Source organism: Chanos chanos, chromosome 13, assembly GCF_902362185.1.
Source record: "Chanos chanos chromosome 13, fChaCha1.1, whole genome shotgun sequence".
Taxonomy (NCBI): domain Eukaryota; kingdom Metazoa; phylum Chordata; class Actinopteri; order Gonorynchiformes; family Chanidae; genus Chanos; species Chanos chanos.
This window is the reverse complement of record NC_044507.1, coordinates 15,850,579-15,877,763: the sequence shown is the minus strand read 5'-3', so window position 1 is coordinate 15,877,763 and position 27,185 is coordinate 15,850,579. Positions and strand designations below refer to the sequence as shown.

Below are 27,185 nucleotides of genomic sequence, written 5' to 3'. Positions count from 1 at the left end.
TCTGCTGCTGTGTGACTGGCAGGACTTCGTATTGAAAATGTTATTGAAATATTATTATTTTAATAGTGTGTCCATGCAATTGTAGGGTTCTGGAACCTTTGGATTGTTGAGGGGTAGAGTCTGTTTTCAGAATGATAGAACATTCTCAGTTTTAGAACACTGTAATATTTGCAGAACATTCTGGGAATAAAATAAAGAGGAAAAAAAAAGAAATGTTTCCTCTCAGAAACATTCCTGACATATTTCCGATGGAAGATTTGACAGAAAGTTCACAAGAACCCACCAGATATCTTGAAAATGATCTCTGTTAGTTGGGGTGGTGTACCTGAACTGTTCACATAGCATTTCTCATGCCCGGTTCTTAAATTTCACTGAAATAATATTTTCACTTGCTCTGCATCTGTCTAGCACAATGTCCCATTTAAGTCACCTCGTTTTTTGGGAAAAAAAACTGAATTATTCCTGTAATAGACAACATGGTAATATGGGTGCACATGTGTCACAGGCAGAAATCAGTTGAAGAGAAGTAGAACGGGAACACGTTAAGCTCCCAGTTGCACAGAAATGAGTGGTCAAGCATTTACAGTGTGGGATATTACAGCTCTGCCTTTTGTTTGCCAAGTAATTAAGAATTAAATGCAATGCTGTTCAGGCCTTGTGTGAGCAAAGGACCTTATTAATAAAAGCAAAGTTTTTTTTTTTTTTATTTCACGTCCAGTTATTATAACCACATTCAGTCTGGATTAGTTCCTATCCACTGTCCTCTGATTTATACACAGATGGCTATTGTCACTACGCTAATTACACATGTTTGCTTCCTCTGTTGAAAAAAAGAAAAGTAAAGCAAATAACAGGGGCGAAAACAAAGACCATCTTTTTCTCAAGAATCCTTAGTACCTAAACAAGCACTCCACAGAATCACTTAAAACTATAAACTTGAGTATTTCAATGTGGATATAAGCCTAGGATCGCAGCTTGGATTTTCCTCTCTAATGCAATCTTGGCAGCCACTGAAAAATCCTATTCGATTAAATAATACCAACATTTGGAGCGTTATGTGCAATTCTTCATTCATATGTATGTGTCACAGTCACTCACTTCACTGCAAGAGGATTTATGTCAAAAATCCCCCCCAAAAAGCTATAACCAAGGAAACGAAATCCTTGTTATGGCCATACATTTTCAAACAGAAACCCCTCACAGCTAGGGCTGAAGCTTTGGGATTAGTGTGTAATAACAATGGACCCTGGGATTTTATGACTCAGCAAAACATTGCCCTTCACCATAATGGCATCTGCTAACTGCTCAAAGACTTCATTTAGGGGTCTGTTATCAGAGTTATCATAGAAAGATCTAAGAGGACAACAGTGATGCAGAACAATTTTGGACCATTGCCAGACCCTGTGAGAAACTCCTAAAATATTGATTGTCCTTCTCTTTTTACCTGGGCAATTGGATGTTATATAACAGCACAGGGTATGCTCTATTTCAGCTATGCTCAATTTTTCTATGTGAATTTTCTGAATTTTCAGACATTCTTCAAAATGTCTTTGATACTGTATATCGCCTGAACTTTAAAGATCACGTAGTGTATTTTTTTTAACAATGTATTGCCGAATTCAGCTTAACTTATGGTGTATATCATCAAGAAGGAGTCAAGAAGGTCGGGCAACGGAAAGTCACTGAATCCCAGAGGGATGTTCTAACCATTATTTGAAATTCAATGGGGTCGTCTGCTGAGCAGTGCTATGGCTGGTAGTGAGATGACCTTGGGGGCCTGTCACTCAAAACATGGCAGGCATGTACCCTAACAAATCTGCCTGAGCAGAAGGTATTCACTTACAATCTTTGCTCTTTCATTTTTTTTTTTTCATCTTGACAAGAAAATTATATTCGAAGACTTCGTTCCCACCAACAGATCCGTGAAAAGATCACAACGTGTTGCGTGGAGAATTATGTTAGCTTTCACATCAGTGTAAGCAAATTATTTGCTTTACGTGTCGACGTGTGTGGCCTTCTAAAGAAAAAAAAAAACATAATCCAAAACTATGAGGTTATATGCTACGTACACTGAATAAATGTATGTAAAAAATTGTATCATTCCATCCCCACCTCCACTGCCCTGCTACACCCCTGCTCTCCTCTCTCTTCAGTCAAAAACATTGTTGTGCTGCCACCCACAGGTTGAGTCTAATAGGGTCACTGACACACAGTCTTTTGTGACTGCAAAACACAGCCATAGTAAAAAGAAAAGCAACATATATGTATAATGTAAATAAGGAAACCTATGCATATACATTTAAATTGTGTAAATCACTCTGTTCTAGTGATTATTTTAGGTTACAGAATTTTGTTCTGGATATCAGATAAGGACTGACTCAAATTAAACTCATCACAACTTAAGCTTTGTCATTTCTTTTACTTTACCTGTACCGAGACCTCACATAATGAATCATCACTGGGAACATGTAATGTCTGATGAGTAATATCTAATGATATATCACTGTGATCCCTCTCTCCCTCTCTCTCTGTCACTGTCTCTCTGCCTCTCTCTGTCTTTCTCCCTCTCTCTCTCTGTCACTCTCTCTGTCTCTTTGTATCTCTCCTTCTCTCTCTCTGTCCCTCTCTCTCTCTCTCTCTTTGATGAAAATGAACTGCTCTCTCTGTCCACAAGATGTCAACCTTGAATAACATTGTCTTAGTTTTTTTTGTTTTTGTTTTTGTTTTTTTGACAAGAGGTTTTTGCAAATGTCAGTTCATCTAAATTTTGCAGAGCTTAGTAGGTCTCAAATACAATTTGCTTTGTTGTGAGATGAAATTTGAAGGCTAATTGGTTAATGAGGTGTAATTAAAGCAGTGCCAGTAATGATGATAACTTTTATCTTTAAATATAACTTTTTATCACTTTTTCATTACTTTTTATCACGCGGGAAATAAGTTCATGTTTCATTAGTGGAAACGATCTTATAATGTTAAGAAACAATAACTCGCACACACAAAAATACAAATACTATTTTCTTGAGCTTACATATCCGCAGAAGTCTAAATAACACATTTTTTCTTTCATTCATTTAAAAACTGCGTCAGAGTGCTTATGAATTTTTTATAATATGCTGCAGATCTGAACATATAACATGACCCGTGTACAGTCTCTTATGCTGGATCCTTTTGTTATCACGAGCACTGATGTTTCATGTCAGTTTCATAAAGTGACAATTAACTACTTCCGACATTATTTCATCTGAGTCTACAACCCGCCACACACTGTTAACACTTTAGTGGGGTTAGTTTCGAGCTTCGGTAACTGTTTACTCTTGATCCCGTGTCTCTCATTCGTGCGCGGTCTCGACTGAAAAAAAGCGGCTTGCGTTGCGTGGATGGGGTCTGCGAGCAGAGAGTACTTTGAAGTCAAAGTGGAGTCGTCTCCGTCATGGAGACTGGACAGTGGAGATGATGACAGGAGAATTTTGTTATGTGTTGTTCTGAGCGAAGACAGCGAGGGGAAATACTTTTGTTTGGTGTTTCCCTGTATTCTGTTCATTTTGCGGACCACGTGCCTCTGTTAGGTTGTGGATATTTTGTTTTGATTTGTTTGAAAGTGAAGAACACGGATTACTGAAGAGTACGAGGTCCTGTTGAGACGATTTACTGTTAGGTTGTTTGTCAGTGACTGATTAATCAGGGATGGCCTCGGCACGGCAAGACTTCATCGCACCATGGTGGACCTACTGGCTGCATAATTTTACCCATCTGAATTTTAGTTTCCAGCGGGTTGATGACACATTTAGACCGGAGGAGGCAACATATCAGCAGGTTAGTGTTGTGTCTTTGCATCGTCCCGAGAGGGCGCGTGACAGACTCACGCAATGAAGCCTCTAAACTGCTAATTGTATGTCTGTATACTCTTGATCGTGTGGACCGGGAAACTATGACTTGACTTTGGCTAAAATTATATGTCCTACAGTGTAACCTTATTTATGCTTATCTGCACTAAACTAACATAACTACTGTATAATAATTGGCGGTTCCCTGATTTCGTGTTATTTAGTTACTCCATATCCAAAGGATGAATTTCATTTGAGGACATGATAGAAAGTAAGAAATACAATATACCAGACATTTTGTTATGCTTAATAAGATACCCTTGGCAATCCAGGAATTCTACTGTGTTCTCTGATATGATATTCATATTGTAATGTGCCTCTATATTTTTAATTGACACAACTTATTCTTGTACTTTTTTACTCTGCTTTTTGATTGGCTAATGTAGTGCATATGTAATGCGTTAAAGCCCATATAACAGATACTACAGTGTATATATACACCCTGAAAGTAGGTGAAGGTGCATGAATACACTTACTACTAGACCCAACCCTTCCCTTCTCCTGCGTTTCCTCTTTGATGTTAAGAATCCACAGTTTGATGGCATGGCACAAGACTGCCCCCCACACACACAGACACACACACACACACACACACACACACACACACACACACACACCACACACACACACACACACACACACACACCTACCTTTCCATGGGATCACAGATTAAGCGTCTCAGCTCACAACTGTGGGCATTACTCCATATAGTAGTGTACTGTGTTTTTGTTTTGTTTTGTCCAGCCCTGTGGACCAAGCAAAGAAGAATTCCTTGCTCTTATCTGTTACTTACAGACCTGATACAATGTAACCATAATTAGTTAAATGAGGGTTATATTGAATATGTGCTGTCCCTTGGTTCCCAAAGACTGGATATTAAAAAAAGACATCATAGGACTGCACTGACGCCCAGTACTGATACTTAACAGCACACTTTCACTCACAAAAACAAACAACAACCATTACATTTCTGCACCACATGCTGACTGTATTTTCTGTATGTAAGGCTGTACAGAAGAAAATAAAAATGTTGCACGTTGTAAATTTCTTAGAAATTAGAAAAGCAGCTTAAATTTGACTAAATCATTTTCATTCAAAAGTTTTCTATAACCAAAAATAGGCATTAATCCATGACTTTCTTTATGGTGTAACTAAAGAACTATTCAGTGAAATGAGATTTCACAGAAGTAAATTGGAGGGCACAGCCTCAAAACATAATTTGTGAGTTATGGTTTACCTTATGATTCCTGACACTTGGCCTGCTTTGGCATAACAGTAAGTGCAAGTACACTCTGTACCAAGTTTTGTTCATTTTTTAATCACATCATGTTTTCTATTTTGAGGTCATGTTGTTCTCATCCATTCTTTTCTCTGGTGAAATACTTCTTTGTGCCACCTTAAATTTGCAGTTTCTGGTAGGTTTATGTTTCACCTGTGTTGTTGAACTTTGGCTATGGAACAGGGGTTAACCGAATAACAGAGTGAATTGCCATGAAGTCAGTGAAGTCTTTGTGGAAAAGGATTATAACATCATGCTAATACTGGGAGTTGCTCTCCCTCCAGCACAGAAGAGATCAATGCTCTTTTGCTTAGTCTATTTGCATAGCAAGAACCAGATCAGTGGCAATTTCTTGACATCCTAGAAAGATGAAGTTTCTTCAATTTGATCTGCATTGTTCCATTTCTCTCTGCCTCTGCTCGTCTGGTCTCTGTTCTTATTGTCTTGTTTGTTTTGTTAGGATTGTTTCTACTGAATTAAAAAAGTCAGCTTGTCTAATTAGGCAATCAGGATTTAGAAAATGAACGTGTTGTCTGAAACTGGGCAAAGTCTATTTCACATCAGGATGCAGTGAGAATTGAAATGACATGCTTTAAAAGCTTTTCATGGCTCATCCAGCATTTGCCTGTGGTAGCAAAGAATGCCTCATAATTAGGTCACGAGTGACAAAAACCACTACAAAGGATCATGACTCCATAAGTGAAAGAAAATGAACAGAATATGTTCACTGTTCAATCTTATGTATTTCTTATTGTAGTTGAAACAAGACCTTTCAGACCTCTGGCCATTGTATTGAATTCTAACAGCTGCTGTTACATCCGGTGATGTCACTGTCAATTTGTTGTCCACCTTTACACATGGTGATTTATGATGTGTGGGACACAGTGTATGAGGAGAGCATTTTCTGTTATTAGTCAATACTGGTTCCTGTAGTTGTGCTGTGGAGTTGGGGACTTTTACACGCCACATGTGAAGTCCCTTTCTCTGATTTGGCTTGCGGAGTTGAACGAGGAGCAAAAGAAAACAAAAAGACAAAAAGCAAAGAACCAGAAAAAAAAAAAGATTTCGCTTTTTTTTTCCTCATGAAAAGTCAATGTTTAGACCATTGATTTTTCTCGCAGTTTTTTTTTTTTCCCACTAGCAAAAAGTTGTTTTAAAAATTGATGTACTCTCATGTAATTGCCCTTTCAAAATGCATATTAGTGCCAAATCAGCAGGATTTAACTTTCTCAAGGGATATCAGAATGTTTGGCACTACAAAACAAAACACTTAAAAATGCAATGCAAAAAGAAAATAATACAGACATTTTCAACCAATTCATTATTGTCAGACAGCCTCTTTCTTTTCTTTTAAAGAGATAATTATTTCAGATTTGCCTCCCTTTATTGTCACTAAACATGTTTTAGAGGAAGTTTATGGGTCACTACATTAGCTTTGAGGAGACACAATGACTTTTTTAAAGAATGGCGACATTTACTTAACTACCAGCCCTTGTTTGCCCTTTCAGCATGTTTATGGCTGAGAATATATTACTCTCTCTTACAAAGGTCACATCCTGTCTACGTCTATTTATTTATTTATTTTTGCGGGGATGTTCGGCCTGCTGGAGTTCAGGTTCTACAATAATGCTTGCAGTGTGTGTGTGTGTGTGTTTTCGCATGCTAAATTGGGATCTATTGTTCAGAGCACCCTAGCTCTTCAAAACTCTTCTCTTCCAGTAAAGACAGCAAGCCATATTTAGATATTAGATCAGTATGGTGTCAGTTATCAAAGTCATATGTGTAATGTAATATCCATATTGGCCAAGTGCCTGACATTGCGCATACTCAGGGATGTGGTGTTTTCTGTGTTTAACATGTTCTCTGGATAGCTGCCAGCGTGACTACACAGTGGATTTTCTCTGTGTTGATGCTGTGCGGACCATGTTCCTACACAGGGTTTTGTAACAACAGTGGTTTAACACGTGCAGAATCTTTTGTTTCGCATAATTATTTCCTCATCTCAAAATCTGCTCTGTTTTTATAACCAAGTCATCCTGAGATGAGTACCTTTGATTCATATTATGAGAATTGCTTATTCATGGTGAATTCCCATATAATGTACAAAATGAACAGGAGCCTAGTACTACTTTTCATTGTCAGATTTTCTATACTGCTGCTTAATGCTCATTTTTCTCACGTAACCATTTTTTCTTTCTCTCTCTTATCCTCCTATTCCACTTACTCTAGCAGCTCAGGAATCACAAGACTGGAGGCTTGTTGTACTTTAGCAGTTGTCACATGATTCTTGATTGAAAAAGATTGTAATCTTTTTTCTTTTCTTTTTTTTTTTCTTGGCCTCAATCCAAGAGGGTTGCCATGGGGATGTGCTTGTACCACCCTGGCAATCACCAAACGATTCTTCATTCTTCATCATCTCAAAGCTTTCACACACACACACACACACACACACGCTCTCTCTCTCTCTCTCTCTCTCTCTCTCCCTCTTTATCTCTCTCTCTCTTTCTCTATCTATCTCTCTCTCTCTCTCTCTACTTCCTACATTCAGCTTCCTCACATATGACTCTCTAACTACTTTGAACGTGCTGTGTTAACAGATTGTTGCACTGTTGTATGATCTCTCCCTAAACTGTGTGTTCCAGAGTATAATTTACAGCTATATCACAACCATATCATCATCCACAAACTATGGCTCACCCTCTCTTGCTCTTCCCCACCCACAGTCACTGATCATCCTAGCCTGTTCTGCAGCAATTGGCCTGGGGCTGAGCCTGTTGGTTCTGGCCGTCTACCTGTGCTGCTCTTGCTGCTGCCGTAGGGAGGAGGAAGAGGAGACCAAGAGGCCCGATACCTGCTGTGTCACGTGGACAGCCGTCATCACTGGTCTCGTGATATGGTGAGTAAATCCGCCTCATTTACTGGGTTGGGCCCCATCGTTGCAGTTTTTCTAATGGAGAACAGTGCATTCCACAACATGAACCTCACTGGGAACGAGACCTTTTACCATAGCCAACTGACACATGACTGAAGAACACCATGTGGTCCAGTCTTTTCACATACACCATTCGTCTCCGTTTTACCACCGTGGTAGAACACAACAACAGAATTTCATGGGAAAGGTCTTATATTCTCTAAATCTATTCAGATTGTGATATTATATGTTTTTGTACTTTACCACCAATTTATATTCATCAAGCACTGCTAATTCACAGACTCGAGGCGATGTAATAAATGCATTTATCATTCAGATCGTGGCTTCAATCTTAAAGAGACGCTTGAGAAACAGGACCTGTCTGCTCCTCTCATTCAGAACCACTGATTGGGAAGTGGTGGCGTAGGGCATCGGGGAATAAAATGAGATTGACTTTAACCTGTGACATTTTCATTTGGAATTGCTGGCGTAATTCGCCGCGGATAGTGGGCATTAAATTTAGTATTGGATTTATTACGCTGCGGGTACGAGAATGAAGAGGAAGGTGCTCGGATATTTTTAGGGTTTTAAGCCAGATATTCTGTCTGTCGTGACTATAGAAATCTTGCCCCGAGGAACCTTGAAATCTGTTATGCAAAAGAAGGAAAGATTAAATCTGTACCGCCGTTTGACTCGTCTGATGAGCTGCAGGATACAGGCCAGAGGGTACGATTATCTGAGATGTTAGCAAATTACAAATGCTGGTCTATCTATGCACTCAGTGAATGATACACACTTTTAAAAACGTGACTATTATGGTCTTACAAAAGAGGGATTTGAGGAAGGTTACTACGAGCAAATTTTTCTGGTCATTGGAGATATACATCAAAATGATATCAAAAATTTATGCGCAAAAGTAGATCATTTGATTCCTATCTAATCTCCATTTAAATGATTGGAACTGGTTCTGAAAAGTCCCTGCTCTTTGTCTGTCTCCTCTCAGCACTGGGATCAGATTTCATTGGGAGGTATTGGTTCCCAGTCTTGTAGCCTATATAAATATTGCCTGAGAGAGGCTTCTGAGCAGAATCTATATTCACCCTCACGTTGTCCGAGACCTGTCCCCTGTGATTGGGTCTTGTTTACCATTGGCACAGATCCCATCAGACAGACCCATTTTAATACCTAATGTAAACCTGTTCGTCACAGTCTCTCACATCAAAAAAAAAAAAAAAGGCTTTCGTAACACAGTTGCTTCAAAAGGTCTTCATCCACAGCGTGGTCACTGGGTTCAGGGTATCTCACCAGTTTAACGTGCTTAAGTCTGGACGATGAGAATCATTAGGCTTGCGGTGGGAACACACAGAATTTTACGTTATTTGGATTTTATAATGCCAATGAAAGAGAACAAATGATTTTTGCCAAAGTACTTAATTGAATTGGTGGAGGATGCAGCTTGTGACTGTCATCTAAGCACTGGGGCCTAATTAAGTTAGTTTGCTGTCGACATTCCAGTACCTCACACAAGGCCCGTTGTAGTGTTAAGTACTGCAGCATGATGCTGCTTAACCAGGAAGCACTCTTAACCCTTTGCTGTTTGCGTGAGCATATTGGGCTTATCTTTGCCAGTGAAAATCTGCTCCAACTGATCGCCATGTTTTAATCTCAGTCACTGTTCGGTCACAAGGGAAAACCCCATTAAACATCTACATTCCAACATGAGGAACTTCACAGCTATCCAACTGCTTTTCTTTTTCCTGCCAAACAGCTCAGAATATCTATCTATCTATCTATCTATCTATCTATCTATCTATCTATCTATCTATCTATCTATCTATCTATCTATCTATCTCTCTATCTATCTACAGTCTAACATTTTCCCCATTTGTTTCATGTTCAGACTATGAGAGAGGGCTTTCTGTTTCATAGTATCTTGGATGAAATTCATTCCATATGAAATCATAAGCAGTTATTCTGATGTTTTGCATTCAGGTGAAGACATTATTCATCGCACCATCCTGTTGTGGCCACATCCTGCTCACTAACAGAGTCTGATTAAGTCGTGTCCTGTTAAATATAGAAACCCTGTTAATGTGGGGTTGTTTCCTGCTGTTTTTGTTTCCTGTGTTTGATCAGTTGTTATCTTGGTTCAGTTCTTGTACCTTCAGGTTTTCCCTATTGTGCCTATATGAACAAAAAGATAAAGGAGGATGAGCTTGCTCCACTAATTCTGTATAAGTAATGTTGTCACGGTGTGATAAACTTGTATAACAGTAATGCAATTTAATAACTGTGCTTTATTTCATTTCAGCCTTTTTTTCCCCATTTGATCAGTGACCTTAATCAAATAATATCACTGTTCCATTTAGTGTCATCTCTTTAATTTGATTGTGGTAGCTGAAGGGTGCTTTGTCTCTTAGAGGTACCTCAGATCATTCCTCTTGTGTTGCGTTTCGCGTCGCATATGTTGCCTCGGTAGACTATCTGAAATATGTTTTATCCATATGTCTTTGAAGTATAATTATCCTTTTTTTTTTCAAATACCATATGTGCAAATGTAGAAATGAGTGTATGCTTTTCCCACCAGATAATTGCGCTTACTTCATTTTGTGCATAAAACCATTTGTGCTTGTTTGACAGAATACTGTACAAGAGCCATGAGGTCTCATCAGATAGCCCTAAACAGCACTCTGATGTTTTAACCAGTCCCCATTAGAAAACTGCAGAGATCAGTAGAGGAGCAGCTGTAGCCAGACCTTTTAGCAGAGACAGTGGCACTAATTGATATCCACCAACACAACAGCATCTGGAGCCTCAGCTTAATAGGAGAGTCTGTGTCATTAAGCCAGAGAAGAATTTAGCTGCATTTAGTCTTTTAGCAGACGCTCTGATCCCAAACTACTCAGACATTACTCAGTCTTGATTCTCTGCTCAGATACTTACTGCAGCTGAAGTGTTTAATCACCAGAGATGAGCAGTGATGATGTATAGTTCATATAAGCCGGTTTATTGAACACTGTCTCCATGTTTTATTCTCTAATGATCCAGACGTGGTGGTGGCCATCTCCTTAGGTTCACTGATGCTGTCTGTTCCCCCATAACTGACAGTGTGTTTACGGTATTGCGAGTCATTGAGAATTTTTACATTTGTCATTCATATATTTCACGCAGTGACATTTATCAAACACCTTTCTGTCAGTTGGAAAAGTCGTTTTCACTACGGATCATTCAATTCATTCTCATCGATGTCTCACTCGATTTGTCAGTGAAATAAATGGATACGAACAGCCTCTAAGTGAGATGTAATATAATGAGTGCTCTTTCTGCTGGCCAGTAGAACAAGGGGACATCCACTGCAGGATCTCTAATGGGACCTGAAACATTGTGGCCTCTGGGAACTGGAATAATGATATAAAGAGAGAGCCTGGCATCCATCATGCTTACGAGGCACCAGAGACAGGGTGAACAGAGGGTCCCCTCCACACCGCTCCTGTTAGAGGATGTGTAACAGCCAGAAACAACCCTCCCACCTCCCACCCACGGTCTGCTTCACTGGCTGATTACAGCGGGGGCGCTTTGCCCATCTGCTCCACTCCATTGTCTTCTTCTGCATTTCCTATATTTACATTAAGCTTTGTTTTTCACTTCTCTTGTTTGAAACAGTGTGAAATTCTACTGCTAATCCAGAGAGTGATTGTGTGTGTGTGGTGTGTGGTGTGTGTGTATGAGTGAAATGTGACATGTTCCCATGTTGTATACCCACACATATTAGTTTTCCATTACACATGTAAGTTTGACACATTGCTCTGGCTTTGCATGCTGTGTTTCAACAAGCTAGAGTTTACTTTGGGCCACACTTAATCTGAATGAGTCTTTCATGACTGTTGACAAAACATCATGATATAGATTGTCATGATTGTCATCAGCGTGACAATAATCTAGATTATGAGTACATAACTATAAAAGTGTAGTTTGTACAGTTTGCTATGCATCCTCTGTACTTCCTATGTAGTGTCACTTAAGCTTTTAGTATTAAACACTGACAGCTCAGGAGTGAACGGCTAGTAACATAAACCAAAAGTACCGGTACACTGAAATCCATTTACATAGATAACATAGTTCATAGTATATTCATGATTTAGAGATGAACAGAATTGCTATGTTCTGATTTTAAACATTTGTATCACGTTTTACAGTGTTATCTCTCGTTTTGTCTGGCTGTGATTTCGCTGCGAAAGACTTATTCAGCGGATTGTTAGGATTGGGTGAGCTTACACTCACATCGGTTTTCCACCTAAGGATGCCAACACCAGCATGCAGAAACACAGCTATCAAAGCTTGTGAAATGCATTAAACATAGTGGGATAGAAAACAGTGGTGAAACAAGGGGAAAATTGGGAAATTTTTCTTTAAAATCAAATGCAAAAGAGTTTTTACTGTGTCCTTTGACAGGTCATTTAATACTAAAACTTAATTAGTTTGCCTTTTTTTTGTTTTCCAAAGAGAAAAAGGGTTTCTTAACTGTTGTGGAAATGACTGTAAGATACGACAAGAGACATCATAAATGTGTCACAACTACCACTCACATCATTTTTTCCACACTGAAAGAGAAGTGTTCAGATAATGAGTCTCAGCTTTTTGATATTGTTTTCATAAATGAATGAAGCTTGGTTAAGAACCAATGAGCTTGTTTATCGATGCTAATCAACTTCAGAACAGAAATAAATAAATGGAAAAAAGAAAAAAAATGAAATGATGTGATAATGTGATAGACTCTCAGACAGGTCTTAAAGGTCATTTAGAACCTACATGTGCTTCTCCAGTTAGCTGACAAGCCATTGCTGCTTCTGCTTTCTCTTGTTAGAATATTCAACCTCTTCTTCTTCATTTTGCCTAATTGAGCTTTGTCTTCAGTTAATCTTTTAAGTAAATCAGAATTAATCTTCTGTAATGAAAAATGATGTGAAAAAAACCCCAAACATTATGTGCCGCCTTAAATGTATTATAGTGAAATAATAACTGACGTTTTTTTTTTTTTCATTCTTCTTCCACAGCTCTGCAGTGGGTGTGGGTTTCTATGGAAACAGCGAGACCAACGATGGGGTGTATCAGTTGACCTACTCAATGTACAATGCTAATCAGACTCTTGGTGGCATCGATAGCTTGGTAAGAGATGATGCTACATCACTGCTTCTGTTAGTTAGGAAACTGACCTGTGGGTGGACTCAAACCTGCAGCGTAGAGTAAAACACTGACACCTCTAAGAGATTTTCAAAAAGTTTTTAATACATTACAGAAAGGTGGAAACAGAATGAAACACAGCGATTGTCAAGGCTACTGCTGACAGTCAGGGCTTTAAGAACATCACAGATAACATGCATGGCACAGTTAAAACGGCGGAGTATGTAGGTGTGGGCACGTCTGTGTCTGCAAGATAGGGACTATCTGAATGAGAAAAGGACGGAAAAGAATAAAACATCGACTAAAGCCAAAGTACTCACAACAAATAACAGTATGATCTAACTCTCAAAAACTCCAGTCCCGTCTCTTCCTTCTTTAGTCTGTTCTGTTTTTACATATGGATGCAGCAGTCTAATAAGTGACTAATCAGTATTCAGTTTACAATCTCAGTCAGTGCTGATAAACTACCAGGTCCTCAGAGGGAGTGTTTTGCTGTGCTAACACTGCATTACATTAAAATGCTGCATGAGGACCAGTGTATACATACACACACTCACAGACACACACACAGATCCACACAGCCCAAGGCGAGCGGTAAGGCTGGAGGGCTTCCCTCTATAAATGATAAAGTTTCAGACTTGCTGTCCTTACGCTGCCTTCCATAGTTTGACAGGTTTGAGCTAAAGAGAAGAGAAAAGTAACTGTGACATGAACAAAAGAATGGCAAACAAGCTGCTGTCTCGTTCTTACCACCAAACTTGCATTCAGCAGGATTGTGTGTGCATGTGTATGAGAGTGAGTAAGTGTGTGTGTCTGTGTGTGTGTGTGTGTGTGGGTGTGTGTGTGTGTGTGTGTGTGGGTGGGTGTATGTGTCTGTGTGTGTATGTGTGTGGAGGCTTGAGAGAGAACATTAATCACAGTGAGAAAGCTGGGATTAAGTATCCATCTGCATTAATGGGGATTAAAAACCTTGTATCGCTATCTCCATTCAAAGCTATGATCCCCCCCCCCCCTCCTCTATCAACAGCCCCCCCCCCCCCTCCTCTATCAACAGCCCCCCCCCCCCCCCCCCCCCGCTTGCTTGTTCCTCCTCTCCCTCCCTCCCACCCACATCCAGTGATGTCAGTAACATGAGTGAAGAAGCCTACCGTAGCTCATAGAGACTGGAGGGGAAGCATGTGATCACAGCTTCCTAAGGGGATTCCAGAATGTACGTGGGCTGACTTTGTTCATCTGCCCCCTCAACCAGCTTGTTGATGACATTTCCACATCTTAATTGAGCCACCACAGATGGCTTCTTTGAGCAGCTCTCGAAATGCAAGAGTTCTTGTTTCTTTTGGACAAGCAAATGTGTTATCTAGACAGAAAAGTAAAGGCTTCCCTTAAAACATCCAACCAAAATGATGAAATCTGCTTTCACCCTGGTTTGAGCCTCTTTTTTTTTTCTTTCTTTTTTTTTTTTTGCTGGACATAGATAGCACTCATTTGTCTCTGACAAGGCAGCCTATGAACTGTTTGCATTGAATCTACAGACTGTATAACGTAATGTGTCGAAACATAAGCATCACCACTTCATGGATGCCTCTGAAAGGTTCCACTACACTTCAGAGACTCAGGCAAGGCACTGGCTTAATGGGGTCCATTTCCTTTGTAACTGGGTTATGTGTTTTTTTTTTTTTTTTTTTTTTTTAAAAACAGCCCTCAAAAATAAACCGATCAGCAGTTCATAGTATAGTTCTTTATGGACAGGGAGCCTTTTCTGGTTGAGAGAGTAAAGAGGGATCTCTGGGCTGCTTGGCAGAACTCCACCCCCCATTTTGTGCCCAGACCGTCCTGCTGTTTATCACCTGCTGTCAGAGCTCCGTCGCTCTGTTATCTGCTGATATTTCGTCTCTGAATACCTCCTGCCGCACTCTGTCACCTGCTTCTATGACGGTCTCTTATAGAGAGGTTTTATCTGACGCGTATGCACATACTTCTGTCTTAATAAAACCTCTTGAGTCCATGTGATCGCCGCATGGCCACTTAAAAGAAAAAGGAAATAAATAGAAGATTCCAGATTTCCCGCCAGTTAAGTGAATCTAAGCTTTATTAAAAAAAAAAAAAAAAAAAAAAGCAGCGCAGAGGTTGAGGTTTATGGTTAAATTAATGACCATGGTCTGTACTTCAGTATGTAACCTCCAAAGTTTTGTATTTCCATGTATCATTCATGTACAGGAAGGTTTGTACCACAACATACATACATAATAATGTATGGTATTAACAATAGTCTTTGAAATATGGTATTTATACTGTTTTGTACTGTTTTATCGAGGTCAGCAATCTGTAGTTTGTGTTACACGTCCAAGAAAAAGTCCTGTACTGTAGATATACTGCAGAAGATGCCATAGTACACAATGAATGTCTTAGTAGTAGTGCCTCTAAGATTACGTGACCCAGCAAAATATGAGAGCTGCCTTTGTTTGCGGTATATCCATTTTCATCTGCATTGGCCACAGATAAAATCCCACCATTGCGAAACTGGAATAAGCATTTTGTTCCCACAGGCCAGAATGGGAGCAGTGTTCCAGCAGTGACTCACAGAGACATTTCTGTAGCTGAAGGCTACAGCTGTGTGAGAGTGTTCAGTGCCCCACTCTAAAATGGACTCTTTCTGTGCCTGCCAGCTTGCACTGGATTAATTCAGACCCTGTGTTACACACAGTTTGTCTTCAGAAAGAAAGAAAGAAAAAAGACACATTATCCTTTCCCGTTCATGTCCTACTTTCATTTCAGACTCTTCCTAAAGAGATCAATCTACTTTGATCTAATCTGTTTGGCATTCTTTTCTCCCATTCTCTTTCACAGGTGACTGGCTCATTGAGTAGTATGCAGACCGGGCTGAAAGATCACCTGGCCCGGTTGGATGAGATCTTTTCCACGCGGGGAGACTATGTCCAAACTCTGCGCTTTATGCAGCAGATGGCTGATAACATCATTCGACAGTTGATGGCCATGCCAGACATCAGTAGAGCCAGCGTAGACCTGGCTGCTATTGCTGATCAGACCAGCTATGTGGAGTATTACAGGTGACCACCAAAAACCTCACAGAACAAGTTCGTTTTTAGTGCTTCATATTTATTTGATGACGGTTCTGTGTCTGAGCTTACATCAGCTTAGTCCGACCGCTTGTCATTTTGAGCAGCGCGTCATGTCTGTTCTGCACATTCACTGTCACACTGTCAAAAGCTTTGAGGTCGACATTCAAAACCAGACCAGGCCCAATCCATTGGAGACCGCCAGTCTTAATATAGACGAGATGTCTGATTCAAGCCTCTGTCCCCCATACATGTGAAATTTATTTGGCATTATACGTGCATAGATAGGTCAACCCCGCCCTTGACCAATAGCGCTTTCACAGTGAAGGGCCAGTCTCTGGCTTAGAGATGTTCATTAACCAGCACAGTCTTATCAGAGGAGCTGTCAGTAACTCAGATCCAACTGAGGATCTCTGCAAATTCACCAGCTTTCCTTCCAGAGTCGACTTGCCCTTCGGACCCGGTCGTCCTTTTGCAAACCGTCTCGTATGTGCTCTGCGAAGATTGTATTTCCGTTTGTAGGCCAGTATGTTATGAACTCAAAACGAGATTATTGACAAAAGTGTAGGGTTACAGACAGCCCACCGAGTGTGTTATTGAACGAGAATGCTCACGCTCCCCTCTCTCCCTCTCATTCTCCGTCTCTTTCTCTCTCTCATGTCTGTGAATCCATTAGTCATAGGGAAATCTAATAACTTGACTTCAGTCTGTTTAAAAATGTGTGGGCATTTAGAATCTTCGAGGTGTGAGATTACCAGTCAGAGAGTGCCTGTATCTGTCTCGCTTGGCAAGCTAAAATAACAAGTGAGAGCTCACTGCCAAGTATTCCTATGCATGACCCAAAGTTTGATGGAACATTCATTGCCTCATTAACCCAGGAATCACATGCTTTCCGTCCCTCATTTGCTCATGTTTCCTTTAGTTTCACAGTTACATGTAATTATTGCTGTTTGTTGTCGCTATTATTTGATAGTGATATGACAAGTTCAGTCTCTGCTCTGATTTCCTAAAAGTCCTCAGATGGTGCTTTAGCTCAGGCTCCTTATCGAACTGTGAAGGACACTTCTATCCAAAAGAGACACGGCCCGTGAGAGAAGTGCTGGACCTGTAGCCATTAGTACCTCAGAGGCTCTAAGCCATAAAATACCCACGCTTATGGCTTTACACTGTTGAATTATTAACTGACCGGACAATACAGATTAAAAAGAGTCTGGTACAGAGACAGACGGCTATTCATATGTACTCACAGTACTCACGTAGACCTGTAATGTGTCACTCTATGCAATGTTTAACGGTGATGTGTTCTCTATTTGTAGTGTTATAGGAAGGTCTAAATGATTCATTGTGATTGTGTGTTTTTATGAATCTTTCAGATGGCTTACTTATCTGCTCCTGCTGATTCTGGACCTGGTCATTTGCCTGCTGTTGTGCCTGGGATTGGCAAAGCAGTCACGATGGGTTCTTTCCATGTGAGTTCTCCCAAAACCTGCTGTGTGTGTGTGTGCATGCATGTGCCTGTGTGCCTGTGCGTGTGCAAGTGTGTGTGCCTGTGCATGCGTGTGCGTGTGCGTGTGTGTGTTTGTTTGTGAATATTAGTGTGAGTGTGTTTACATACTTGATCAGTACTGGACACACCTGTATGTCCTTGACAGTCTGTTTTTTTTTTAAATGGAGCGCAGCAGGCTCCTCTCCGAGATCCATTCAGATTCATGGCTTTTGACCAGTTGACCTTCTCTCATTAAACACAACAGAATCTCTCTGCTGCACCCTGTGTCCTCTGTTTGAGTTTAATACATGGCTCAGCTCAACTGAACCCTGGCTTCAGTCTAGGACCAGCTCAGGTCATCCACTTGAATCTGCTATTTCATCTCATCCGGTTATGACTCTGAAAACCAAACACGCGGTTTCCCAGAAACACCAATCAACGTATTCTACACAAACTCATGGATCTCTGTCCCACCACAGCGTAGCAGCATCACTTCAGACACTCCCACGTTAAATTTGTTAATATTTGGTTGTTTATCTTATCAACGTCCTTGGGATACTGTGCTGTTAGAGGCATACATTTCTCGGTATGGCATGAGTGAAATGTAAACGCGCAGCTTCATCGTTTAGAAGTTGTTTGCATGCTTTGGCTGTCCTCTCGTCCTTCTCTTGTTTTCCATGTGTTTTGCTTCCACTTGGAAGATCCTCAAGATCTCCCTCCACTTACCTCGCTAATGCCTATCGATCTCTGTGCCAGGATGTGTGTGTGCGCCCTTAACTAATTATTAAGTGCTTTCAATCCACTTTATTGGTGCTTTTAAGACCATCATCAGATGGGAGAATCGGGAGGAGAAAACTTTGGCAGCCTTTTTAAGTTCATCAGGGAGCCATTTTCTCTCATGTGCTCTCTCTCGCTCTCTCTCTCTCTCTCTCTCTATCATGATCTCCTATTCCCAACCTCAGTCACTGATATACTTCCATTTCCCTCTTGTTCTTTCCTTTTTATTCTGAATGAGGTTTATTTTGTTTTCTCATAAGGTATACATTATAAGGAAAAAAGTAAACGTGGGCATGGAAAATCGTCATTGTATGTTCCCCCTCATTTTAATCTCAGTGACAGAAATGTAATTCACACATATCATAAATCATAACCTATTCTTTTTCTCTTTCATTACATTCTTTTCATTCACTTGTCCTTTTTTTCCCCTTTCTAGCATTATGGTATTTGGGATTCTGACTCTGGTCCTCAGCTGGGTGTCATTAGGAGCAGGTACTGCCACTGCAGTGGTAAGTTATTCCCCTCGAGTATCAGACGCGCTCTTAATATTGCAATGGTTTTATCTGGAAAAACTTCCTGCTGTTTGGAAGAACAATGTGCCTGTTGTTTTTAGGTCAGGGAGGGAGGCCTTGTTGAGCCCAGTCTCAGAAGATTACAGAAGCTCAGCAATTGTTTTTCTCTTTAGTCTGTGTGTGTGTGTGTGTGTGCGTGTGTGTGTGTGTGTCAGTGATGCCAGTTGCCAAAGCTGATTACAAAGCCCTCATCATTTAGGTTAGAGAACCCTGAGGCTTATAGCAGTAAACAGCCCTGCCCTCTGTCTGAAACAGGGACAACAGTCAACTCTGTTGCTCTTTACCCCCCCCCCCCCCCCCCCCCCCCCCCCCTTTCTGTGGATCTTTCTCTCTTTCTCTCTCACTCGTTCTCTTTGTTTTATGGCAGTTTTTCTCTAAGCTTTGTGAGTGTGAATGACTAAGAGGGAATTGTTGCAATCAGATTCACAGGGCCCTCAGGTATTTTCACATCTCTGACATGTTGTCAGCATTTTGATGGATTATACTGTGAAATTTTACAGCCTCACAACTGTGCTAGTTACTCAGACTGAGTGTGGTCTGGGGAACAATAATTTCATTAATTTCTTCTTCTTCTTCTTCTTATTTTTTTTATAATTCTCTGATAAGATTTAATGTTATTCAATGATAAGCCATGGTGAAGTCACTCACTGGTGACCAGTGGCTCAGGTAATAGAGGAATAAAAAGACTTTTTAGAATTCTTAAAAATGTTATACTACATTTATTTCACGTAAAGTTCTGTGAAATAGCGTGATAAATACAAGGCTTGGTTTGGTTTTGGGAACCTGGTGGTAGAGCTGGAAAGAGCTGGAAAAACAGAGCTAATTAGATGGAAAGAAACAAATTTAATGACACGCAGGGCTGGGTCGGGAGTTCAAGGGGTAACTTGTCAGACTTCCAAAACTCAGGGATACCGATCCGTCTCAAGCAGGCTTAAGTCATGTCGCAGTCACTCAGGAAGGACTAGCCTCATCCATCATGCAGGACAGACAAAAGTCATTCAGTCGGTCAAGCAGCGTCTCTGAGGGATTGGGGTTTTACTGTGGTCGGTCGAGGACACTTACAGAGGTCGGTCATTCTCAGAAAAGTGGATTAACGGAAGAGAAACATTGATCCTCCCGTCCCCAGAGACTGTGTGCTTTTCACACACCTGCTGCCCCCTTTCTGATCCACCCCCTTAAAGACTGACAGCATGGGGACAGAAGTTTCAAACACAGTGTCCCTTTACAGATTCTCTCCCCCTTTCTCTGAGGAAGCAAATGCAAAGTATGTATTTTAATCTTCATAGTCACTTTGCTTGAAATTTTACTTTACTGGGGAATGAACGATAGCACTATCTATCTATCTATCTATCTATCTATCTATCTATCTATCTATCTATCTATCTATCTATCTATCTATCTATCTATCTATTCATTCATTTATTTATTCAAAGTGGCAGCTGAGAGACAGTCTTATTTTTCATACCTTTTTTGAAGTTCTTTGCTTGTTATACTTGAGCAAATGAACACAAAAAAACCCTGTGATTTGCACTGATCAGTTTACAGAGATGAGAACATGCTATTGTGTTTTCTGTTCTTGTCTCCATGCACAGTCTATAGTCAAAGTTTGAATGCTTTGATTTGGCTTTTGCCATTTATTAACCAGATAAAATGAGGTTTTCATTATCTTTGCATACTGTTCCCTTCATTCTCCTGTAGTCTCCACAAAGTCTCTAATTCACAAATTTGCCTCTACTTCAAAACGCTGTGTCTGTATTTCAGGAAATGGTTATGGATCGGAAATGAATTTTCTTTTTTACCTAATAAAGAATAAATTCTTCCTGCGTTCAGTGGGTCTGTAATTGCTTAAATATGGTCATCAGCGGCCCCTCTCAGTGAAATTAGTGTAAACACATGATTGTGTGAGCTGACTGTACGCTTATTTTCTGGTCAGCAAAGCCTGTTACAGGAGTCACAGAATCCTGGGACCCTCCTATAAACAGATCTGCCCCAGTTTGTAAAATTTGACATTCCATAAATTCCAACCCCCTCTAATCCCCAACCCCTGCTACACTTGATACGTGAGACTGTAACGACGTGATGTTGTAATGCTTTGCGTGTGATATGCAATGGTTCTGAAAAAACATTTATGCTTCTTCATAATTACAGGCGTAGTGCTTTATTTTTGATGTGTCCCCAGGGTACAAGTGACTTTTGTGTGTCCCCTGATAAGTTCATAGTCAATCAAACCAAGGACTTCCTCAGTTCAGGCAAGTCAAGTCAACTCTGTATGTTTATACCTCTGTAATGGGGGAGGGAAAAAAAAAACATTTCATGAATAATAAATAGAATCATTATTGGGTTATTTAAATAAAAGTGTGGGTTGAATAGATGAGGCTGTAATTAAGCCTCAGAGATTTTAATTTGTGCTTGTTTTTGTTTTGTTTTGTTTTTTCTCTTTGCCTTCTAGACATAGTTCACTATTATCTGTACTGCAGCCAAAGTCTCTCCAATCCCTTCCAACAGGTATGATGCAGTATATCCTGCTTTTTACTTCTTATTCATCCTGAGGAGGGCAATTATGAAGGGCTTATATAATAATTGTACCGATTAATTGAAAAATAAAAATCCATGGGATATCCATTACAAAGGTTTTATGAAAAAATGAAAAAAAAAAAAAAAAGCGTGGATAATTTAATTACTCTAAGGCGATATGAAAATAAACTTTGATCAAAGTAAGCTTCTTTTTTTTTTGTCCTTGAGTGCGTAGTAATTAGCTTTGTCTTGCTCCCGAAAAATGCCTCCGGGATTCCTCTAAATGGTGTCTTTTTTTTCGACTTTTTATTTAAACCGGTATGTTTGCTTAACAGTAAGTAAAGCTTCTGGAGGCGAACACATTTGGCAAAACCCGCCATGAGGCAAACACAGGAAAGAGTCACTAATCAAATCCTCAACCATTAAAGGATTTTCATGACTTTAAGCAGATGATTGTAATCCAACACTCAATAACTCAAATATGAATGTTGACATAAATACATTGAGATGATGGAGTAAGGTGGTTGATGGACTAATGTATTCAAAATCATTGGCGGACAGCTTGGGAGACCCAGAAAACCCATCATTTTGGTATATTCATAAACTGTTTGCATATCTAAGGCTTTGTGTCATATTTGGTTTCGCTTGTGTTTTGCAGTCTCTGACCATCTTCCAGAGATCTGTGACCACCATGCAGATCCAGGTGCAGGGCTTACTACAGTTTTCCCTTCCTATTTTCCCTACGGCGGAGGTAAGAACTGGAGCGCCAGTAGAGCTATCAGTCTTATAAACATCTTTTATTAGACAGAAATTCTGCTTAGCACATGGTGTAGCGACTAATTGCACGCAAGCGCGCGCGTGCACAAACAAATATGCACACACAAATACGGAAGCATACATTCTCTCATTATTTTCAATACGGCTTATTTACAGAGGGATCTGCTGGGAATTCAACAAATCTTGAATTCCTCTGAGTTTAATTTGCACCGGCTGACAGCCCTGTTAGACTGCCGTAGCCTGCATAAGGTGAAGTATCATTTCGAACCTGTGTGAATTTTCATGTATGATAAATAGGTAGTCGGCGTGTTTAGCTGACCCCCTGTTCTTCTGAACGTGCTTGTGTGTTTATTTGTGTGTGTGACTCCGCAGGACTACCTGGACGCTCTAATGGGTGTGTGTTACGATGGCGTTGAGGGCCTCCTCTATCTGTGCCTGTTCTCCTTGCTAGCAGCAAGTGCCTTCTCTGTGATGCTGTGTGCCATTCCCAGAGCCTGGAAGCTTATAGCCAGCAGGTAAAAAAAACTCCCAGTAGTATTATCTACCAACACACATATGTGCCCACTTCCCCCCTGCTGAACAGGTGATTCTCATCAGTCATTTCACCCCCCCCCCCACAGGGACAGAGACTACGACGACATAGATGAGGAAGACCCGTTTAATCCGCAGGCTCGCCGCATGACGTACAACCCGAGCCGGGCCCATGTGCACAGTTTCTGTAGCTACAGTAGCAGCATGGGCAGTCAGACCAGCCTGCAGCCGCCTGCACAAGCTGCATCTGGTACAACCACCGCAGAGTACATGTGAGTCTCCCTTGTGTGTGTGTGTGTGTGTCTGTGTGTGTATTTATCGATGTGTTTTTCTGTTTTCGTGCTACAGACACTGTCCAAAAGTGTTCTCTGGTTTTAGGCTGATGACTCCCTTCCTTCTTTCTTTTCCTCTTTCTCTATCGCTTAGGAATCAGTCCATGCTATTTGGAGGGAATCCGCGGTATGAAAACGTCCCGCTGATTGGGAGAGGTTCACCGCCACCTTCGGTATGTTTGTCAGATCGGTTCTTATGATGATGGCACAGATACTGATTCATTATAAAGTAAAGGTAAATATCCATTCAGGAAATATATCTCTGTGTTCAGAGTGTTTCATTAATTTCCCCATTGCCATGGTTCCCTGTTTAGATTTAGTGCAAGACTGCCCCCTACTGTTCATAGTTTATTCTCTGTCTTGCACCTATTAATAATTTGACTACATAAACCTCAGTGTTAAGCACAATTACCCATCTGTTTGAATTTTTCGTCTTTTTTCTTTTTTTTTGATGGAGGAGGAGGGGACAGCAGTCACATAAGATTATTAAATAAACAGCAATGAGATGAGGTCACCTACTGTAGGGTTTTATATCCATTTGCACAGAGTGAGTTGGCATTATGGATGGATAAATATCAAGAGAACCTCAATTTTAATGAGACAGGTAATTGATCGTAGATGTTCTGAGCGCGTCTGAGCGTAAATTAAACACACGTGTACGTAATCCACCACCAAGACATCGGGTCTGTTGGATGAGCTGCATTGGCCTGATTCTGGCGGGGTCATCCGCTTGTCCAGGGATTAGCTCTGTGGCTCTATGTAGGGCTGACACATTAGAGTCCAGTTAAATAACCCCTGAAGGCTACCACTACCACATTCTTGGCCATGCCACGCAGATATGTGATTTTGTTTGTAATATGCAAGAGAGAAAGAGATCTTATACGCTTTGACACTACGTTTAAGCTTTGTCATTGTATCCAGATGTCTTTTTATGGTCATATATATTTCAGTAATTTGTAGAAAACAGGACATCTCATTTCCCCTACAGCAGTTTTGCTCCAAGTCATTATCTGAGAACATCTCTCTTTGAGAGCAGCACGTATGAAAAAGCAAAAAAAAGGTATTTCAGATAAAGTAATCTGTTAAAGCTCTAAAGATTTTCAAAGATATATTACTGTTACACTTCCTCAAAGGGTTTTAGACTGATACAAAACTGAATGAAACCTTAATGTGTTCAGTTACAAAGTTATAGAAGAAATAAAAAAATACGTCTGTATATATGGCACTCAGGGCACTTTTTAAACATGTAAATGTATACAAGTATATACAAGTTTCTCATTATTTTTAATTGTGTGTAATAAAACATCTCATTAAAACCTCAGAAGTATTGAGTTACATGTATAAAAACTAATTAGTATTTCACTTTTCACTATTCCCCATATGCATATTAACTGTTTCCAATTCTTTCTCAGACTTTTTAACCAGAAAGTTGAAAGATCAGCTTAAGCAAATGACGCCATATTTTGCAGCTAATTAAATGTTTTTTTTTTTCCCCTGTTTTTATTCAACATTTTTGGAATTATATCCCCAGACATTTAGAAACAGTAAGTGTGTACCCTCACACATACAACGTGCCCTTATACTTGTCTTTGTCTTCACTCTCTCCCTTCCATTTCATTGCTCTTGGGCTACAGTTATATCATCCACAAAAAAACGTATCAGTTCTACTTTCGCCCACACTCTTATACCTCAGAGTTTTGCTGAGCAGTTTGTTTGGATCGAATTCAATTATTCATATAGGTTCTACACACTCCTGCAGTTTTCTTTGGCTTTGACCTGTAGCAGTTTTTGTCTCAGACTGTGCCCCAAACTCAGCTCACTTCTGTTTCACCTCAACTTATACTTCACCTACAAACTCTCTGCTTGTGTTTTCCTAAAACACCGAATACCATCATACCCCAGTGACACAAGTGTGTACGCTCTTGATCCAAATCTAATTCAGCTGATTTTGTATATAAACCAGCCTGTAATAAGTCTTTCTACAGTTGTCTGTAAAGATATTTAATTGTTTTTTCCCTCGCTACAGTACTCTCCCAGTATGAGGACCACCTACCTATCTATGACTGATGCCCAGATAAGACACTTTGGGACTGATTTTCAGGTGTAGAGCCACAGTTTTCTCCGCTCTGAGGAGGCCTGAGTCTGTGTGGGATGGTCTCTCTGTGAATTCCCTCAGCAAGAAGAAGAAAATTTTGTGTGTGACGTTTATTCTCTTACACTGACTGAAGGCTTACAGACACATGTATATGCAACCAATGATTCATACCATGTCTGAGGTCTGTGCTGTAGCCTTCAGAGGCTGCTTCTAATCGTACTTGGAAAATTCTCCTCAAATTAAACTTTGTCAGTCAAACGAAGAAACTCTGACCGCAGTCCTATGTAAATAATTTCTACTCTTGTTCCCCAAATAGCTCTGTAAGTGCAGTATTGTATTCCTCTAAAATATTAACAAATACTTGGATGTTTATTGTGACTATCAAGATGATTTTGAGATGAAAAGTTCACAAACTGCTTACATGTTAGTCAGAAAACACTGTGTCCACTGTGTACCTCACCATGGCTTGTACAAAGAGGTGTTGTTGACTACTCATTTTTGTATATATATAAAAAAGGGCAAAAAAAAAAAATCAACATCACCAAAGCCTTTAGTTCTGTAACAAGCCTTTATATGTCTTCCTCTTTGTGGAAAAAGTAACAGAAAATGGACACCAACCACTTTGTAAAATGTTTTCCTTAAAAAAAAAATGAATTGAGAGCTGTGAACCGAACCTGTTCATTACAAAATGCTGTGGCGATTTTGTTTGAGGAAGTAATTACATTTTTGGTGCCTATATACATTTCTCTAGATGTAGGACTGGCGATGAGACTGTGTTGGGTCTGTACCCGATGTCCATTCTCAACAGTTGTTTATTTAAAGCTCAGTTACTTTTGTTACACAGAACAAAAATAATTTGCATGTTTCGCATTATCAGTGATGATGGGCATGAGGGGGAAAAGCTTGGAAACTGTCCGTACATAATATTTTATAGCAAACATGTTGCTATGAATTACATGGAAGTAGATTCAAAGAAAACTTGTATAAGGAACATATTTTTCTATGTATTCTGCAATTGCATAGATACGAAAATAGTGTGATATTGCACATGTGATATGTCAAAATATGGCTGTTAATTTAGCTATCAATTTGTGACTTTTTACAGTGTTTTTAAGATATTTTCAACTTCAACTGTGCACTGTAAGCAGATTTTTTTCTTGTTATTGAGCGATAGAGTTTAAACTGAGGAAATAAAATTGCTCCAGCTGTATCATCACATTAAATGCAACCTGAATCTTAGCGCAAATCCCCTTGTCATATCTGTATCAAAACTGAATCATTAAGTTCTTTGAAGTGCTGTTTTTATTGTTGATAATGTCTTGTGTGCATTTCTGTTGTAAAATTTAAATAAAATTGTTTTTGTTTTTATCTTTATTATATTAGCTTTCACTCCATTAATTGAGACCATCATAGTAAATGGTCTCCAACAACCTTAATTTACTTTCACTGCACAATTTATGTGGGGTTAAGCAGAATTTGAGATGTTTTTCTCCGCTTAGGTGTGTTTAATAGTATTATCGTTGAGGGCATTTTAAAACAGATTTGCACAGGCTCATTTAGTTTCTCTGGTTGCCGTAGGCTATCTCTCTCACATAGGACCATAACTGAGACTGAATTATGCATCTGACTGGCTAAAATGTAACAAATGTGTCAATTCAGAAACGGATATTTAGATGATTAGAGTTACGTTTAAAGTAGCAAATGAAGGAAAACACTGGTTACGCATGGTTCCGTGGTTCTGTGACTGAGTGGAAGACTGCCAGGGCGGT

General features: G+C 39.9%; 1 protein-coding gene across 1 annotated transcript; it reads left to right on the top strand.

Moving 5' to 3' along the window:
- Positions 1-3,684: 3,684 nt before the first annotated feature.
- ttyh2l (tweety homolog 2, like) lies at positions 3,685-25,428 on the top strand. The gene is made up of 14 exons (XM_030790863.1): positions 3,685-3,813; positions 7,887-8,059; positions 13,129-13,240; positions 16,103-16,323; positions 17,706-17,801; positions 19,032-19,104; positions 21,347-21,416; positions 21,617-21,672; positions 22,340-22,432; positions 22,615-22,707; positions 22,831-22,973; positions 23,079-23,261; positions 23,416-23,494; positions 25,348-25,428. The coding sequence occupies exons 1-14, from the start codon at positions 3,685-3,687 to the stop codon at positions 25,426-25,428; spliced, it is 1,602 nt and encodes a 533-aa protein (XP_030646723.1).
- The last annotated feature ends 1,757 nt before the right edge of the window (positions 25,429-27,185 follow it).

Excerpts from the sequence above, each read along its gene's own strand:
- ttyh2l (XM_030790863.1), top strand. The coding sequence starts at position 3,685 with ATGGCCTCGGCACGGCAAGACTTCATCGCACCATGGTGGACCTACTGG. Across the intron at positions 21,673-22,339 it reads TCTCCAATCCCTTCCAACAG|TCTCTGACCATCTTCCAGAG; the intron begins GTATGATGCAGT and ends TGTGTTTTGCAG. Across the intron at positions 23,262-23,415 it reads ACAACCACCGCAGAGTACAT|GAATCAGTCCATGCTATTTG; the intron begins GTGAGTCTCCCT and ends TCTATCGCTTAG.